The sequence below is a fragment of the Elgaria multicarinata genome, chromosome 2 (assembly GCF_023053635.1).
Source record: "Elgaria multicarinata webbii isolate HBS135686 ecotype San Diego chromosome 2, rElgMul1.1.pri, whole genome shotgun sequence".
Lineage (NCBI taxonomy): Eukaryota > Metazoa > Chordata > Lepidosauria > Squamata > Anguidae > Elgaria > Elgaria multicarinata.
In genome coordinates this window covers 96,922,104-96,938,238 of record NC_086172.1, presented here as the reverse complement: position 1 = coordinate 96,938,238, position 16,135 = coordinate 96,922,104, and the positions used below count along the sequence as shown (strand labels likewise).

Here is a 16,135-nt window from a genome sequence, read left to right as displayed (position 1 = left end):
GAGATGGATAAGAGCAAAAAAGGCCAGCCATTACTAGTCGCCATCAGGCTCTGGACAAACCATTCATTTTTATTCTCTCATTTTGAACTGTGAAGAGTCCTCTACTAGCTGTTGCAAGCAACCCTGTCAAATACAGATCTACATGAAATATTGAATATTTACACAACTACCATTGCACTTTTTAATATATGCACCACTTTTTAATATATAAATGGCACTAGTTGAGAGCTGTTGTAATTATTACGGGATTCTTACAAGCATCTTGATTCTTGTGTATCTCACAAGATGTCTTGTTCTAGCCAACACCTGCAGATAGTAAGGTACCGTGAAAGAATATAACTATTCTCCTTTAATAATTTATTGTTTAAAATGATGGCTTACACCCCAGTGATAAAAGGCAAGTTAGGCTCATTTCAATCAAGCTTACTTTCATACACATGCTTTTCAGCACAACTATAGCTACTATTCTAAGTAACCATGCACAATGACATTTTGAGCACAGCAATTATTCAACCTCTCTATATTGGCTACATCCAAGCTCCCTTGATAGTAAGTGTAAGAAAAAGTACCTCTCTCCTGATTACTAATCAAAACCTGCAGTGCTATAGCAGCCTCCACCTTGACAGGCATTTCTCTGTCATCAATTAGGCATCTTCTGGTCAGTTCAAGGGCTGTCTGTAGATTCTGGTCGCTCTTAAACTTAACTTCACAGAAATAGTGAAGAACCCAACAAGCCTGGATAAGATGGTAAGCAATTTCAAGTAGTTAATACAAACTCACACACCTATTCCATACAACATTATCAAGAACAAGAATACAAAACAGAAATCCTTGAATTGCACTAATTTTCTTTTCTTTTTCCCTATCTACAGACATGTTTCAAAGTTTGGAGGTTGGTCAGTGATAATCTTGTCTTTTGGCATCACTAGATCAGGGCTATGATGTCAAGATGTTCTAAAGCCACAAGTTGTGGTGAGCAACACAGTCTAAATGCAGAACACTTACGGACCATACCACTAGGCACAGATTAGAAACTATGTACATGGGACTGCAGCCATTTTAATCCACTTCGTTTGAAAGGGGAAGGAGTCACATGATCAACTGCATGATGGGCATTTAAAAAAAGTAATGTATCATGTGGTGGTTCTAGTTTCATGAAAAAAACTCACTTCTTCATTTATTTATGTATTTATTTAATGAATTTATATATCACTGAACATATTTTAAAATACCTCTAAGCAGTTACATCATTTATTGCTAAAACGCTTTTACAGATACCCAAAAATTTCCTAATATGTACTTTATCTCAAGTCCCCATCTCTTGTTCTTAGAGAACCTCTTCCTCTTTTCATTAAGATCTAAAGACACTTCATATTTACACTATGAATACTATTTTACATACCATGTTACAGAGAAGGTTGTTAATATCATGGAACTTAATTCTAACAGGGAAATCAGCAAGAAAAGCTATAGTGCTGAATTCCAGAACACTGAGATAAAGTATACCCAGACTACTGTCACACAAAGTCCCGGTTCACATGAAATGACAACCCATGGGTTGTTTAAACCATTGGTTGTCAGGGCCAAGCAGCAGTGTGTGAGTGTGCTGCCTCTCATGTACTCATTGCTTCTTTCAATTAACAACCCAGGAATACCTGTTGCTGGGTTGTTGCCATGATGTCTGACCCTGGAAGCTCTGGATTGTTCAGAGGTTAAACAACCTAGAATTAACACATGGTTAGTTAGGCCTAAGGTTTATCCCGGGATCATCCCTGCCTGCTCCCGGGATATCCTATGTGTCATTTACATGAACAGGGATGACCCCGGGACCATCCTGGGATAAACCTTAGGTCTAGCTAAGGCCTTACTAGGTTAACTCTGAGTTGTTTAACACCTAAATAACCTGGAGTGTCTGGATTCAGATATCACAATGACAATTCAGGCATGGGAAATTCCTAGATAATTAATTGAAAATGGAAGTGACAAGCACCTGGGAGGCAGTGCACTTGATCATTCCTACTAGATAGCAGCAATTCCTGGGTTAAACTTCCCAGGAATTGCCATTGCATGCAAAGCAGGTCTTACCCTTTCCTCTTGGGAAAAAAACACATTTGGGACCTTGAGAAATCATCAACTTTCACGGGATGTTAATTCCCTCAGAGCCCTGGGGGTATCCCATACTCCATCAAAAACAACCATGTGCTGGATGCCATCTTCACTTCACCTCTTCATTTCGCTTCTTTCATAAAGAGCCTAGGTGAGGCTAGTCCTCCCTTCCACCTGACATTTTCAGAGAAGACAGGCAGTGAGAAAAGAACAGAGGAGGCTGGGCCCAGCTTTGAACTTACCCGTGCTCTCATGTAGCCAAGCTCGCTACTGAAGAGAGGAAACACATGATTCTGCAACATGCACTCCATTTGATCTTTGTATATCTTTTTCTGTTGGAATATGAAGATAATAGTAGATCAGTCTTTTTGTTTTACATATGGAAGCCAACTAGCCTGTGAGAAAGGAATTCTTTTCCTTCCCCCATCCTGCACAAGTAATTTTTAAATGAAAATATGGTAAACTAAAGCCCACAAATTGACCCTGGTCAAAGCCAGCAATTTCCACATTTAACAGAAGTAACTGCCAAAAACAGAATGATCAAAACAAAGAGAAGAACCTATGATAGATAAATCAGTCATAAAGGTTTAAACTATTCAAAACTTTGTAGAGTGTCTAAATGCAATTATGCAAAAATTATTCCCCAGCTTTAACTTTATAGAAAGCTGTTACAGTATCAGAAATAGGTGAATATGGAAATTTACTATCAATTCTTAAGATTTTAGAAGGCAAATAGTAAGTGCCCAACATCTGGGTCAACAGCTAGATAAGGTGTATCAAAGGAAATCATGAGGCCAGTTATACAAAGCGTGCAAATTTAAGACAAATAATATACTGCATTTAACATAGTAGTACTGGTCTACGGAAATAATCTTGGCCCCAGTCTTTATAGTATTAACCCCCACTCAACTCGCAGATATGATGCTCATCCTTCATGTATGTGCATGTCAGGAGCAGGGTTGATTGCCTAATCAAGTGCTACACTGCCTCTGCTCCACCTTTGCCAAAGGATCAAAAATCGGGGTTTGACATATTTTGGCCTGGCTTAGCAGCCAGACTCTCCTCGTCAACTCTAAAGAGCAAAGAAGTATAAAGAAGTTTGGGATATAGCTATTAATGATAAACTGACTTGTAATATTAAATTGAGAAGAGGTATAGCTAAAACAAATGATTTTGAAGGAATTTGGAAACAGTTCCTAATATTTGTGCTTTCTAAGGGAAGTGGGAAACCACCAGCTGAAGAAAGTATGAGATTTTGGAATCAGGAATGAGATCCCGAGGTGGGAGGTGCACTTATATGTTATGTTTGATTATGTTATGTAGATATGATATTATGATATTCAACATTTATTCAACATTTATGTAGTATGTTGTTTTCTTTAATTGTAATGGTGTATGTTTAAGTATTGTAGAAAATAAATAAAAATGTTTTAAAAAAAAGAGCAAAGAAGTGTTCTTTTGTTTTGTTCGGGGGTTTTGAGTTATTTCCCAATTTCAAAAATGCCTAGTGCAAAGTGAAGGTAGAACCCTTCCTCCAAACCCCCTCTACACATGGCACACAACAAGGGGGAGATGTAGTGTCATGATTCTCTTCAGGGTGGGCTTTGGAGAAGAAAAGTAATGCAAGTCTCTGATTGCTTCTTCAGTGCAAAATGAAAAACCATCCTCCAATCCTTCCTGAGTTATCTGTGCATATCAGAGCACTTAGTACTGAGGAAGTAGGCCAACATCCAACTACTGGGTGATTGAAATGGATCTAACAAACAAAGTTGCTGCTAAGTTTTATTCTGGTTGTACTTTTATATTGTGGTTTTAAGCTTCCATATTTTATATTTTATGCTTTACCTTGTTTTATTTTTTGGGAACTGCCCAGAGAGCTTTGGTTATTGGGTGGTATAGATGAAATAATTAAGTAAAAAGATACGTTTTACCTAGGTGGGTAACGGAGAACATCCCTTAACCTTGGACCTCTAACATCCTGGGAAGGTGGGGAAACAACCATAACACTTGACAAAGGAGCAAACCCTCCCACAAAGAATAGCAAATGATAGATTAATTCATCCTAGCACCTGTGACATGACACCTGAATATCTGCTTATGCAGTATTTTAGTAAATACAAATGTTGCCATGGGAATAGATTTAGCTATAATTGCCCAAGTTATTATGGTGTGTGTTGGAACAATTTTTCTAATGTTTTCTTTAAATGGTAGAAATAAGGAGGAGGAGAAGGAGGCAGGAAAGTGTAATGTCTACTCAATGAAAACATACTTTCAGGAGTATTTCAGCCAGAGAACCAAACATATGCAAAGCTCCATCTTTTTTACGAGGATCAGCATTTGGCTCTGTGAGGATATGATAACAAAAGCCCATAGTCTTTTGCAGAACCTAGGTTGAGATAAATAAAAAAAAACACACATCCAGACCATTTATTAAAATACTTCAAATAAAACATTTCAGCTAGTGTTGTGATTAGAAAGTTTCCAAATATCTAGAATGTTATTGCTAACTTTTAATTTTATCGAAGTTTTAATATACCAACATTGCTCAACTACAGTATAGCTAACCATTAAAACTGCTTGTTAAGAAACTGATAAAATGTAGACCACTGCATCTAAATAGGAACTAGAATAATTTACAATCCTTGGGAAAATGTTCATTTTTAAAATTATGTTATACAGGTCTCAAATACATATCTGAACCTAACATGCCTGGCAAATGCACATGGCATACCGGAACAAATGCTGGGGCCTTAACAGGGCCCACCACTGCAGCCATAGGGCATCAACGCAGCTGATGTGGTTCAGCTGGATGGCAGCAGGGGCCAAGGGAAAGGCCAAGCCACGGGGACAGAGAGGTTGCCCAGCTGGCATTGAGTTCACTGCTGACCCTGCCTCCAACGTACGGGATATTCCACGTATTTAGATGGTGGCACCAGCGAGTATGGGACAAGCACGCAGACTGGGAGCTCTGCTCAGTGCACACCAGAAGTAGTGGTGGGAGGCTGCTGCCAGGCAGCCCACAGTGCCATGGGAGGTATCAAGAAGAGCCTGTCCAGGACCCTCCCAAAACCTGAAGCTAGGATTGGAACCGTTCATTCATTCTAGTCACCACATAACAATACATGATATATTGATATACATGAGGGTCAGCACAGGAGACCAGGAAGGATTATTGTTTTTAAATTAAAGGTAATCCTTAAAAAGCATACCTCTTTCCTTTTACCGCATGCTGTAAACAACAATGTTTGTGCAGCAGTCGTGGGGGAAATGAAGTCTTCAAACACATCTGTTAGAAACATATAACAATCTAAATATTTTGTCTTTTGAAACATAAAGGGACCAATGCAAAACAAGAAGCAAATTCAGACATCAGAGCCACTTCAATCTCTACCCACCAGGAATTTCCACTTTGACCTTCCATAGAGTTTTAACAACACACAAGCTATAGCTTTCTATGATTCCAGAAGTACAAAAATCTCTAGACTGCAAAATGCATAACATAATCATGCATTTAGGAATTTAACACTAATCATTGGGAGTTGAACAAAATAATATATATATATATATATATATATATATATATATATATATTCACAAACTAAGTATTCTAAAATCTACTCAACTACTTCATGCATATGCATTAAACAATGCAAATTCCACCACTATATAATACAGTATTCAATGCTGACTGAAATTATTTATTTATTTAGAGTATTTTTATCCCGCACCTCAGCTCTCGGAGCGGCTTACAATGTATCAATAAAGAAGACAGTCCCTACCCTCAGGCTTACATTCTAAAAAAAGACATGACACACAAGGAAAAGTGTATGGGGAGGGAAGAGGGAGAAAATAAAAAGAAATTAAGGAGACTGCTTAGGCTGGTGGGAAGGCCCTGCTCCGTCCTCTTATCTCCCAATGGAGGGGCAAACCAACAGCTCCTTCTTCCCCACAAGGTGAAGATGTTAGCCCTGTGGGGGGAGGGGTTCCAACTGAAGCAGGCTCTGATGGTGCCTGCCTGCTCCAGTCTTTGAAATCTCAAAGATCTTTGAGGCAGTCAAAAACCACTCTCGTGCTGTCATGCTGAGAAAGCCACACCCATTTTTCTTATGATCTCCACAAAGTCAATTATTATTTCAGGAATTTGAAAGGAGAGTAGAGATGGGCGAGCTTGGCCGGAGCCCACCATTAGCCGGGGGGGGGAGGGGAATCGTGCATCCCCCCTGTGCCAATGGGGGCCTTAAAGGCCCTATTAATGTAAGGGTGCCCTTGCATTAAGAGGGCCTTTAAGATTCCACTGGCTTGAGCGGGGGGGGGGGGGGGAGGGGGGAGGGGACGGAATGATGACAACTATGACAATGCATGCTTTCCGGAATCTCCAGAAAGCGCACTTTCCCTTCCTTGCTTTCCCCACACTGCACTTAACAAAAGGTAAGGCTCCGATTGGAGCAGTGGGAGGGGAAAGCACATGGGATGGACCAGTCCAATTATGTTCTGCTTGACATGCACAGCAAATGCTAATGTGCAATCCTCTGCTTGTATCACAACATGTATAAGAGGGAATAGGTTCAACCGGTCTCTAATATATCCAATATTTTCTGGTTACAGTCTAGCTGAGAAAGCTTTCTGCACATATATTAATTTTGAACTGCTTACCAAACTTCATACGTATATATTCATATGGATCTTCCTGCCATAGCTCTTCATCAGCATCTGTGTAGCACATCAATGGGAAGATAACATCTTGGATAATCCCCTGCAAATAATAAGCATTACTATTATTTTATTTATTTACAGCATTTATAAGCTGCCCCATAACAAAAGTTCTTAGGGCAGCTTGCAACATAAAACCAAAACAAGTTAGTAACAATATAATGCAGACTAAAACTGAAGTGTGCATTTTGTTATGTATCTCTTTGGTACAGTAACTTCATGGAAAACAAGACACAGAGGCCCAGAACATTATATAAAGGCCCAATTGTATTACTTTCTGGATAAGCCTTATTTTACTATATGCAAATTTGACTTCCGCATAATTCATGACACCACAATATGAAATCATAGAGAAAGCCATACTGAAACATGTTGAATTCTTTAAGAAATATTTATACTGAAACAAAAATAATCTAATGAACTTTTTACTGCCATATTAAATTAAAAAATGGGGGGATTTGCAAAATTCACATGTATACTTGTAATGAAAAACACCTTAATTATTTTCTCTGGGGCACTGGGTTTTCCCTAACTGCTTCTTCTTGATAATCGTCACAGCAAGCAACTGTGATTGTTTTCTGAGTGGTTTTCTCAATTATCATCAAATTAAACACAATTAACAGTTGAAGTTCCCACACAGAATATGCAACAGCAGAACTCCAAAAAGCCTCTTGAAAACACCAAGCTCTTATTTAGCGGTGTAGGCAACATTTACTGAGAAGAAAACTTACTTGGATATGGGGTTTCAGATTCTTCCAAGTGACTGCATGCGACACCCCCTGATTGATGTAGTTCAATGTCTGCTGCAGAACTCTTGGGGCCATGTACTGTTTTTCCTTGTACTGATATAATACCTTCAGCAAAACCTAAGAAAATAAACTCTGATTAGTTGTTTCTAAAGATAATAATATTTTGACAATAATTGCCAAAAGCTAATCCTCAACTGTGTTCATGTGGTAGTTTTCCACACAGCCAGTTCAGAATTGCAGTACTAACCAATAAATGGGGAACTCATCCTACTAGCATGGGAAGAAAACAATAAAGGAGTGTGCGAGATGCTACATTCACCTTCCAGAGCATGCCACTTGCACCGATCCTTTTAGTCTATTTAAACTACAGTGATCAGCGCACCTCCTTCAAGTTTTGCAAGTACTAGGTTCGCTGAAGCACCCTGTCTGGAAGCATCCTAGACTATAGTCGCACAAATTATGTTCCCATTTGGGGAAGGACTGTAGCTATGCGGTAGGGCACATGCTTTGCATTAAAAGGTTCAATCCCTGGCATTGCCAAATTAGGCTTGGAAAGACGTCTGTTCAGAACCCTAGAGAGCTGCTGCCTGTCGGTATAGACCAGGCTGGTGAATCTCTGGCCCTCTTGGGGGTCCCCGAATGGCCATACCCCCTTTCCCTTTCTTCAAATCACCTATCATTTGGTGGCTTTCTGGCTTTTACAAAGTCTTTTCCCCATTCCAAAAGGCTGAAATGCCTTTCCTAAGGCCTATTGACTGGCAGTATGAGCCTTAAGCTACAATATGCTGGTCTTTTTTATATCTATTTTTGGCCCTGCTTTTGCCATCAGCCTCACTCACCACTGGAATGTGCCCCTTCCCCAAGAGCTTCTCCTAAATTTAATTTGGTCTTCAGGCTGAAGGAGGTAAACTCCATGTTAGGCATTATAAGAAAATGAATTGAGAATAAAACGGCAAGTATCATACTGCCATTATACAAATCTATGGTGCGACCACACTTAGAATACGGTCACCACACCTAAAAAAGGATATCATAGAGCTAGAAAAAGTGCAGAAAGGGGCAACTAAAATGATTAAGGGGATGGAGCATCTCCCCTGTGAGGGAAGTTACAACAACTGAGATTGTTTAGCTTGGAAAAAAGGAGGCTAAGGGGAGACATGATAGAGGTGTACAAAATTATGCATGGTATGGAAAATGTGGATGAGACATTTTTCTCCCTCTCTCAAAATACTAGAACCCGGGGTCATCCCATGAAACTGATTGGTGGGAGATCCAGGATAAATAAAACGAAGTACTTCTTCACACAGTGCATAGTTAAATTATGGAACTCACTACCACAAGATGTAGAGATGGCCACCAGTTTGGATGGCTTTAAAAGGGGGTTGGATAAATTCCTAGAGGTAAAGGCTACTAGCCCTGATGGTTGTGTGCTATCTCCAGTATTTGAGGCAGTAAGCATGTGTGCACCAGTTGCTGGGGAACATGGGTGGGAGGGTGCTGTTGCACCATGTCCTATACTTTGTTGGTCCTTGGCCGACAGCTGGTTGGCCACTGTGTGAACAGAGTGCTGGACTAGATGGACCCTTGGTCTGATCCAGCCTGGCATTTCTTATGTTCTTAGGTTCCCCCACCCAAGCTGTAAACAATACTGAGCTAGATGGACCAATGTTATGATATGACATAAGGCAGCTACCTATATTAAAAGTGATTTAGAGCAGACAAAGGGAAATGAACTGGGCAGAAGAGAAGAGGGTGGTGTCAAGCAGGCTTGCTTGGAATGCTAAGCATTTGACCTGGGGCCTTTCAGAATTGGTTGAATATCTTCATCATCAGTAAAAGACCTCCTTCGTAACCGCCAAATAAACTTTGCTAAATACCAAGTGTAAAGGATCAAGTAATGTTCATAGCAGTAGTGGTTTCAATTTGACAGAGACAGACTAGAACTTTAATTTCAAATGGATTTTTAAACCACTGAATCTTTAAATTTTGGAGAAAGTAAAAAGGACAGCAAGCCATTAATTCCCAACCAAGTGTGTAATATGAAAAAGTATTTCCTACCTCCTGCACACCGACAGCAAATGCCTTTAAGAAAACTTCAGCGAACTCGTTGTACTCTTTGGAAACATTACCAGGGCTTCCATACCTATTATTATTAGTGAGAAATCCAAGATAATGCTGCAATATATTATGCATATCATAACAAGAGTTACATTTAAAATAAATAAAATAAATAAAAATGAATCTTGAGAAAAGTCGTTACCTTTCAAAAAGTCTAGCCAAGATATGCAATGCCCACTTCTTACATTTCCACCATGGTAACTCGGGTCTATCGTCTTCATCAACTTGAAGAGTTTCCTTTAACAACCAATAGTATTTAAAGTATAAGTGTCTTATTTAATATTTGGGGACTTGTGCTTTATCTCAAAAACTACTATGTTCAGAGGAATAAGGATCTTCACTAATACTGTGCAATGATACAGAAAAAAGAGGATATATCATGGTAAGAGAATAACGGGGGAAAGGAAGGGCCCCCAAACAATTCTAGATCTGTATATTTTCAGTTAGGAGCTCTTCACATGATACAAAGGAATCACACATATCCAGAGCACTGCTTCCAGTTCCAGCATTGCAATACTGACACCTGGCAAGGCAAGACATTGAGGAAGTAATCTAGCCCATTGCCTTCCAGGATACCTTGGGGGGGGGGGGGGTTGCTTAAAGCCAACCCCCCTGCTATTCACTCTGATCATAGCAGGGGACGTGAGCGGGGTGGAGGGAGCGTTCACAAAGACAAAGTATCTGGGACTGAGCAGGTAGCTGGACCGAACACCACCAGCTCAGTCCCAGACACTTCACCTGCACAGGCCTCTCCAACGGTAGACATCAAGAAAGCCCCAGGTACACCTATGACTTCTGCACATTCATAAACAGGCAGACAATTTTATATACAAGGCTAGCCTGTATTGAACAAGAACTTACAGCTGGCACATCTCGATCCACCACTGCCTTCAGAATGCCTATCCATTCTGCTAGGTTTTGCTGATTTATCAACTCCAGGGGTAATGTGTACTATCAAAAAAACAACAAAAACAACAAAAGCAAGCAATAATTAGAAAATAAACCAAGATTTAAAACCAAAGCACCTTACATATACATTTGAATATCCTCTGAAAACTCTTTCTTAGGCATTGGTACTAGAACACATTATTAGAACACTCTACAGCTGCAACTCATAGAAAGAAGGGACATGCATCTGTAGGAAAGAATCAAACCTTGGCATCTTTTGCTACCGCAGAAGATACAAGCACCTTTTAAAACTACTCAGTGGTATATAGCTATACATATTACAACTGAGATGAGAGGAAAAAACCCAGCAAACAGATGCTCTAGCTACACATGTAATTCTCCTGTGCATATAATCTCATTTCTTTGGGTTGCATCTCTCCTCCTCAAAAAGGTTCTTTCATCAATACTTTGATTCACTTAAATTGCTCCCCCACCTTCTAAAACTAAAAGCAAAGTCTGTGTTTTCCTATAGCTTCCTCTTGGTATTGATCAAAAAGTATTTGTTCCATGTGAGACTATAGGTCTAGTGCCTACTTGTTTATATAATTTGATATTTGCACTATACAAGTCTTTTTTCCTGCTAGGCAACTATATCAATGGGCAACTACATTATTCCTGCTAGACAAATGAAGTAGGTTGTCCATGTCTTTGGACTGATTCAGTAGGACACAGGCCAAATCCTTTAGCGATTATTTTGGTTCATATCTGGGTCATCCTAGATAGTAGCTTTAAACAACAGCAGAAAAGAAACATAATGTTTCATATTAAAGAATCTTTTTCTTATAGGACACAAGGTTCCACATTAGCTGTACTTGGATTGGGAAGTGTTCGGCAGTATGCTGACGATAGCTCTATTTTCTCCTTGTTGTCAGAGTCAGCTGGGGCAGTGAAGATGCTGGACCAGTGCCTGGAAGCTGTAATGGGCTGCATCAGGGCCAATAAACTGATGCTGAATCGTCATAAGACAGAAGCTTTGTGGATTGAGTCTGGGAATTAGGTAAGTGACCTGTCCTGGATGGGGTTGCACTCCCTCTGAAGGAGCAGGTGCATAGCTTGAGAGTACTCCTAGATTCATCCTTGTCATTGGAGACCCAAGTAAACTCTGCGGCAGAATACTTGGAGCCAGCTTCAGCTGATCTGCCAGCTACAGCCTTTCCTGGACAGTGACAATCTAGCCACAGTAGCACATGCACTGGTAACTTCCCGATTAGACTACTGCAATGCACTCTATGTGGGGCTGCCCTTGAAGACGAATCAGAAGTTACAGCTAGTTCAAAATGCAACAGCTAGACTGCTGTCCGGTACACCCCACAAAGATTATATAATCCTGGTCTTAAAGGAATTGCACTGACTGCCTATATGCTTCCGGTCGGAATTCAAGGATGGTAATGACATTTAAAGCCCTAAACAGCTTGGGGCCTCGATACTTGAGGGAGCGCCTCTCCCTATATATGCCTGCCCAAGACTAAAGATCTGTTGTAGGAGCCCTCCCACTAACACGAGACATACGCTATGGTGGGACATGGAAGTGGACTTTCTCTGTTGTGGCACCCCAGCTATAGAATGTCCTCCCCTTGGAGGCCCAAATGGCACCAGCGCTGACCTCATTTCGGTGCCAAGTTAAAACATGGCTGTTTAACAAAGCCTTTGAATTCACTACAGCTATACTTAGTTTTAATTGTTTCTCTTGCTTTTAAATTATATACTGGTTTTAGGTTGATTAATGGTTTAATTTGTTTTTAGCTGTGCATATTTATTATTTTATATTGTTTGTATAATTTTATCTGTATGCCACCCTGAGATCCTAGTGATATAGGGCAGGATGCAAATATTTTAATAAAATAAATGAACAAATAATACATGGTACACAGATATATACTCATAATGAAGATTTCCACAAAATCCATTCTGGACCCCAATATTCCAAATAAATTATCCACTCCCCTGGTTAAACACTGATGGAAAGTCGTTTCAGAACTACCTACGTGATTTAAAGCATTATTGCTCTACAGATAAATTGCTCCCACCTGAACAAGCGCATAGAAGATTTTGAAGATCTGTTTCTGGATAAGGACAGACTGATCAGATGAATCAGAATGAAGCTGGATAAAACGATCCTTCAGAACAGGCAAGAAATGTTGCATTGCTGCTATCAAAGGAGTCCGCTCCTCCGGCTTCTTATATCTTTAAAGGAGAATAGGAACTGATTTTAGAAAGAATTTAGAAACAACACTGTTTTAAAACCAAGAGCCCTAACCATAAGCTCACTGCAGCTTCAAAGGAAGTACTGCAGCAAAAGGTACTAAACCAGCCACCACCTTGTTATGTTGCTGTCTCTGGAGAGACACAATTAAGAGTTTTTCATAGTCAAATTTATATTGGACCAGGAACTAGATGACTTTTATCGCTCAATAGCAAAAGTTACTATGAACATATCCACCTTCAGCAAAATCAAAGAAAATCATCCCATTGTATACTGTAGACCGGCTATGGATGAAGGCAGCAAGAGAAAAGAGAACAGAATGGGCAGTGTACAGTGTGAACTAAAGTTCATGAAAGAAGCACTCATTCCCTCCTCCCCCAAAATAGGAGGCTCTCCTTTTGGCTTCCAGATCTATTAGTTAAGGTTATAAACAAAACATCAAGGGCAGGAAATGAATCCATAGGAAGTGGGAAGCGGCAGCAAGCAGCTCAAAACTTTAACTTCAGGAGCCACCCCACCAACACCTTCATAATGGAAGCAGCAAGCAATTTCATGAAAGCATGAAATAGTGAGCAACTGTACTTCAACAAATGTTCTGAATTCCAAATATTGTAGAAGGAGGCTAGTACAGGCAGCCTGACTGAAATAATACCAACTTTATCCTCTTACAAATAGCTATTCAATTTATCTATTTATAATGTTTTTATACTGACTTTAAATAGAAAAGGCTTCTCAAGGCAGCTTACAATAAAGAAATATGAAACACTAAAATATTTATAAATACAATTAACTAAATTATCAACATTCTAATACCATTCTAATACAAATACAAATAAAGATAATCGTGACACTTTAAAACAATACAATATATGAAATACAAGCTAGCATCAATTAAATGCAGACTGAAACATCCAAGTCTTTATACTCTATTTAAAAGTAGTCAGGGAGGGAGCTAGCTGTACCTCTGATAGAAGGGCATTTCATAAGGAAGGAGCCATCACAGCTCACTCAGCATGGACTCACGCAACTCTACTGTCTAGAAAACAGTAGTGTAAGCTACAAGTAAAGCAAGCATCACACAACCTTGCTGTGGCTCTGTGATGAGATTACTTCAATACAGACAGGAACTTACTCATAGTTCTTCACAAGTTGATAAAGACAGAGAAGGATTCCAAGCCAACAGGCACTATTATCAGACTGAAGATAAAATCCAATTTTCTCTACAACTGCAGTCCAACGATTGGGATAATCATGTTTGATAATGTGATGAATGCATGTAGTAAGCTGTACTCTGGAATACACAAGACACAGGTGGTTATACAAATAATTTTACTATTTTAAGAACTTTAGCAGGTTTTTTAGGTTTTTTAATAGCTAATTACCTAATTAAAATAGACAGGTTAAATAAAGCTGAATAGAATTTGAAGTCTTGTGGTCACAAAGGAATTAGTTAAGTATACATATTTCTTCAGTATGAAAGATCTACCCATCTTCCTCTCTGTCTCATAAAAAGTTACAAGTGTGTAATGCTCATACCTGTTTTAGCACTTATCTAGATATAGTGGAGAGCATATCATCATCAGTGTTACATGTTCTAATGACAATGAAGACGTAACATAAGGAAGAATTTGGAAAGAATGCACTTTGCAACCATGACTCAGAGTATACCTGATCAGCTCAGGAGAATGAATAATAGCTTCTACAATATTCTCACGGATACAGTGTCTATCTTCCTCTGGTATTGAATAAGGTGGGATGTCCCCTGGAGTAGTTTCCCGGTCAGGCCAATACTGGGTTATCATATTCTTCAAGTAGATAACACCTGTCAAAGAAGAGCTTAATATTAATAATACCCCAAACCTACATATAAGATTATGTATTTGTACCAATATTGATCAGATTCACAAATAGCTTGTTATGTGACTTGCATTCAAGCAAGGGCATGCCTATGAAGCATCTTAATTTGCTCCATAAAAGTTCATCCACTCTACAAAAGCACACCAGATATACTCAATAAACAATATTCTGTATTTCCTTTTTTGAAAGCTTGCATTTTAAAAATTGTTTTGTAGACTGTTAACGATTTGGCAACACAGAAAATATTGGGAAAAAACCAACATGAAACATTTGGAGACTGAGAATAGTGGAGCCAACATATGTCAGAAACGGTCACCACCTCTGTGATGTCAGACAGCCAGTGTAATGTAGGTTCAAAGTCGTAGCCAGACATGAAGCTCACTGGGTGCCACCCATTGGCCGAGTTTGGATGATCGGTGGGGAAAACACAGCATTGGTTGTTTCCCCCGCTCCCATGAGTGCCGGACGCACCACTGGAATTACCATAATTACTGGTGCCATGTCACAGGTTGTTGTGTTGTCCAAACCCAGTACATGGCATGGCCATGCGTTGTAGGGTGAGTAAACAGTCACTACAGCTACACTATGTGCTGGGTTCAGACAACAAGGAAACCTGCAACACAGCACAGGTAATTATGGGAATTCTGGTCTTGCAACTGGCACATGCAAGAAGGACAATCCACACTGCGCTGTTACTCCTGCTGATTGTCTGACCCCAGCCTAACTCACCTTACAGGGCTATTGCAAGTCTAAAGTGGGACAAACCCCATGCACATCACTATGAGTTCTTTGGGGAAAGGGTGGGATATAATTGTGAGACAGAATGGACCAGTTCACACAATCAACATAAGCCATAATGGCTTGTTTTAATCCTCGATGTTGCCAGGTGCCATTCCCCTAATTATCTACCCAGGTGCAGCTTGTCATGTTGTCCAAAGGGTAAACAACCCTCAAATAACCCATGGCCTGTTGATGGGGTGAGTAATTAGGAAAATGCTTAGGTGGGTAATTTAAGGAAATGATGTCTGCCATGTGCCGGACAATAAAATAAGCCACTATGGCTTAAGCCACAGTGGTTAGTTTGCTCATGCGAACTGGCCCAGTATCTGATCACAATCCTTAAGACTGACACAGAACAGATTACTTTATGCTAAAATATCATGCTGTCATGTTTGGACAAAAAGGAGCCCCTTAATAAGAGGCTATTAATTCCCTTCCCAATCTTATGTAACTTTCAAAACCACTAAGAGCTTTTTTTATTTGTGCTGACTTTTGGGGACCGGGCTCAGCTGAAAGGGATTGAGATGTCAGCATCTTAAGAGAAGAAGCACAGATTTTATCTATTTTAAGGTTTTTAATTTATTATCGTGAGTTAAAATGAAAGATTTTAGTACGAAGAAATTGATTGCAATACGTTTCTAGACTTAGCTGTTCCAATATTATA

At 39.6% G+C, this 16,135-nt stretch overlaps 1 protein-coding gene and 1 non-coding gene across 4 annotated transcripts in view; both read right to left on the bottom strand.

Moving 5' to 3' along the window:
* IPO7 (importin 7) overlaps nucleotides 1–16,135 on the bottom strand; it is a 49,396-nt gene that overhangs the window by 16,140 nt on the left and 17,121 nt on the right. For all 3 annotated transcript variants that reach the window (XM_063117264.1, XM_063117266.1, XM_063117265.1), the window contains exons 3-14: nucleotides 14,503–14,656; nucleotides 13,967–14,125; nucleotides 12,659–12,815; nucleotides 10,545–10,634; nucleotides 9,826–9,920; nucleotides 9,624–9,708; nucleotides 7,548–7,682; nucleotides 6,760–6,859; nucleotides 5,316–5,392; nucleotides 4,376–4,492; nucleotides 2,349–2,438; nucleotides 570–735 (exon numbers count right to left, since the gene is read on the bottom strand). In XM_063117264.1, the coding sequence (XP_062973334.1) occupies nucleotides 570–735; nucleotides 2,349–2,438; nucleotides 4,376–4,492; nucleotides 5,316–5,392; nucleotides 6,760–6,859; nucleotides 7,548–7,682; nucleotides 9,624–9,708; nucleotides 9,826–9,920; nucleotides 10,545–10,634; nucleotides 12,659–12,815; nucleotides 13,967–14,125; nucleotides 14,503–14,656 (1,425 nt within the window). The remainder of the gene's footprint in view (nucleotides 1–569; nucleotides 736–2,348; nucleotides 2,439–4,375; nucleotides 4,493–5,315; nucleotides 5,393–6,759; nucleotides 6,860–7,547; nucleotides 7,683–9,623; nucleotides 9,709–9,825; nucleotides 9,921–10,544; nucleotides 10,635–12,658; nucleotides 12,816–13,966; nucleotides 14,126–14,502; nucleotides 14,657–16,135) is intronic.
* LOC134393822 (small nucleolar RNA SNORA23) lies at nucleotides 873–1,052 on the bottom strand. The gene has a single exon (XR_010025107.1). It is a non-coding gene; the product is annotated as a small nucleolar RNA SNORA23 (small nucleolar RNA).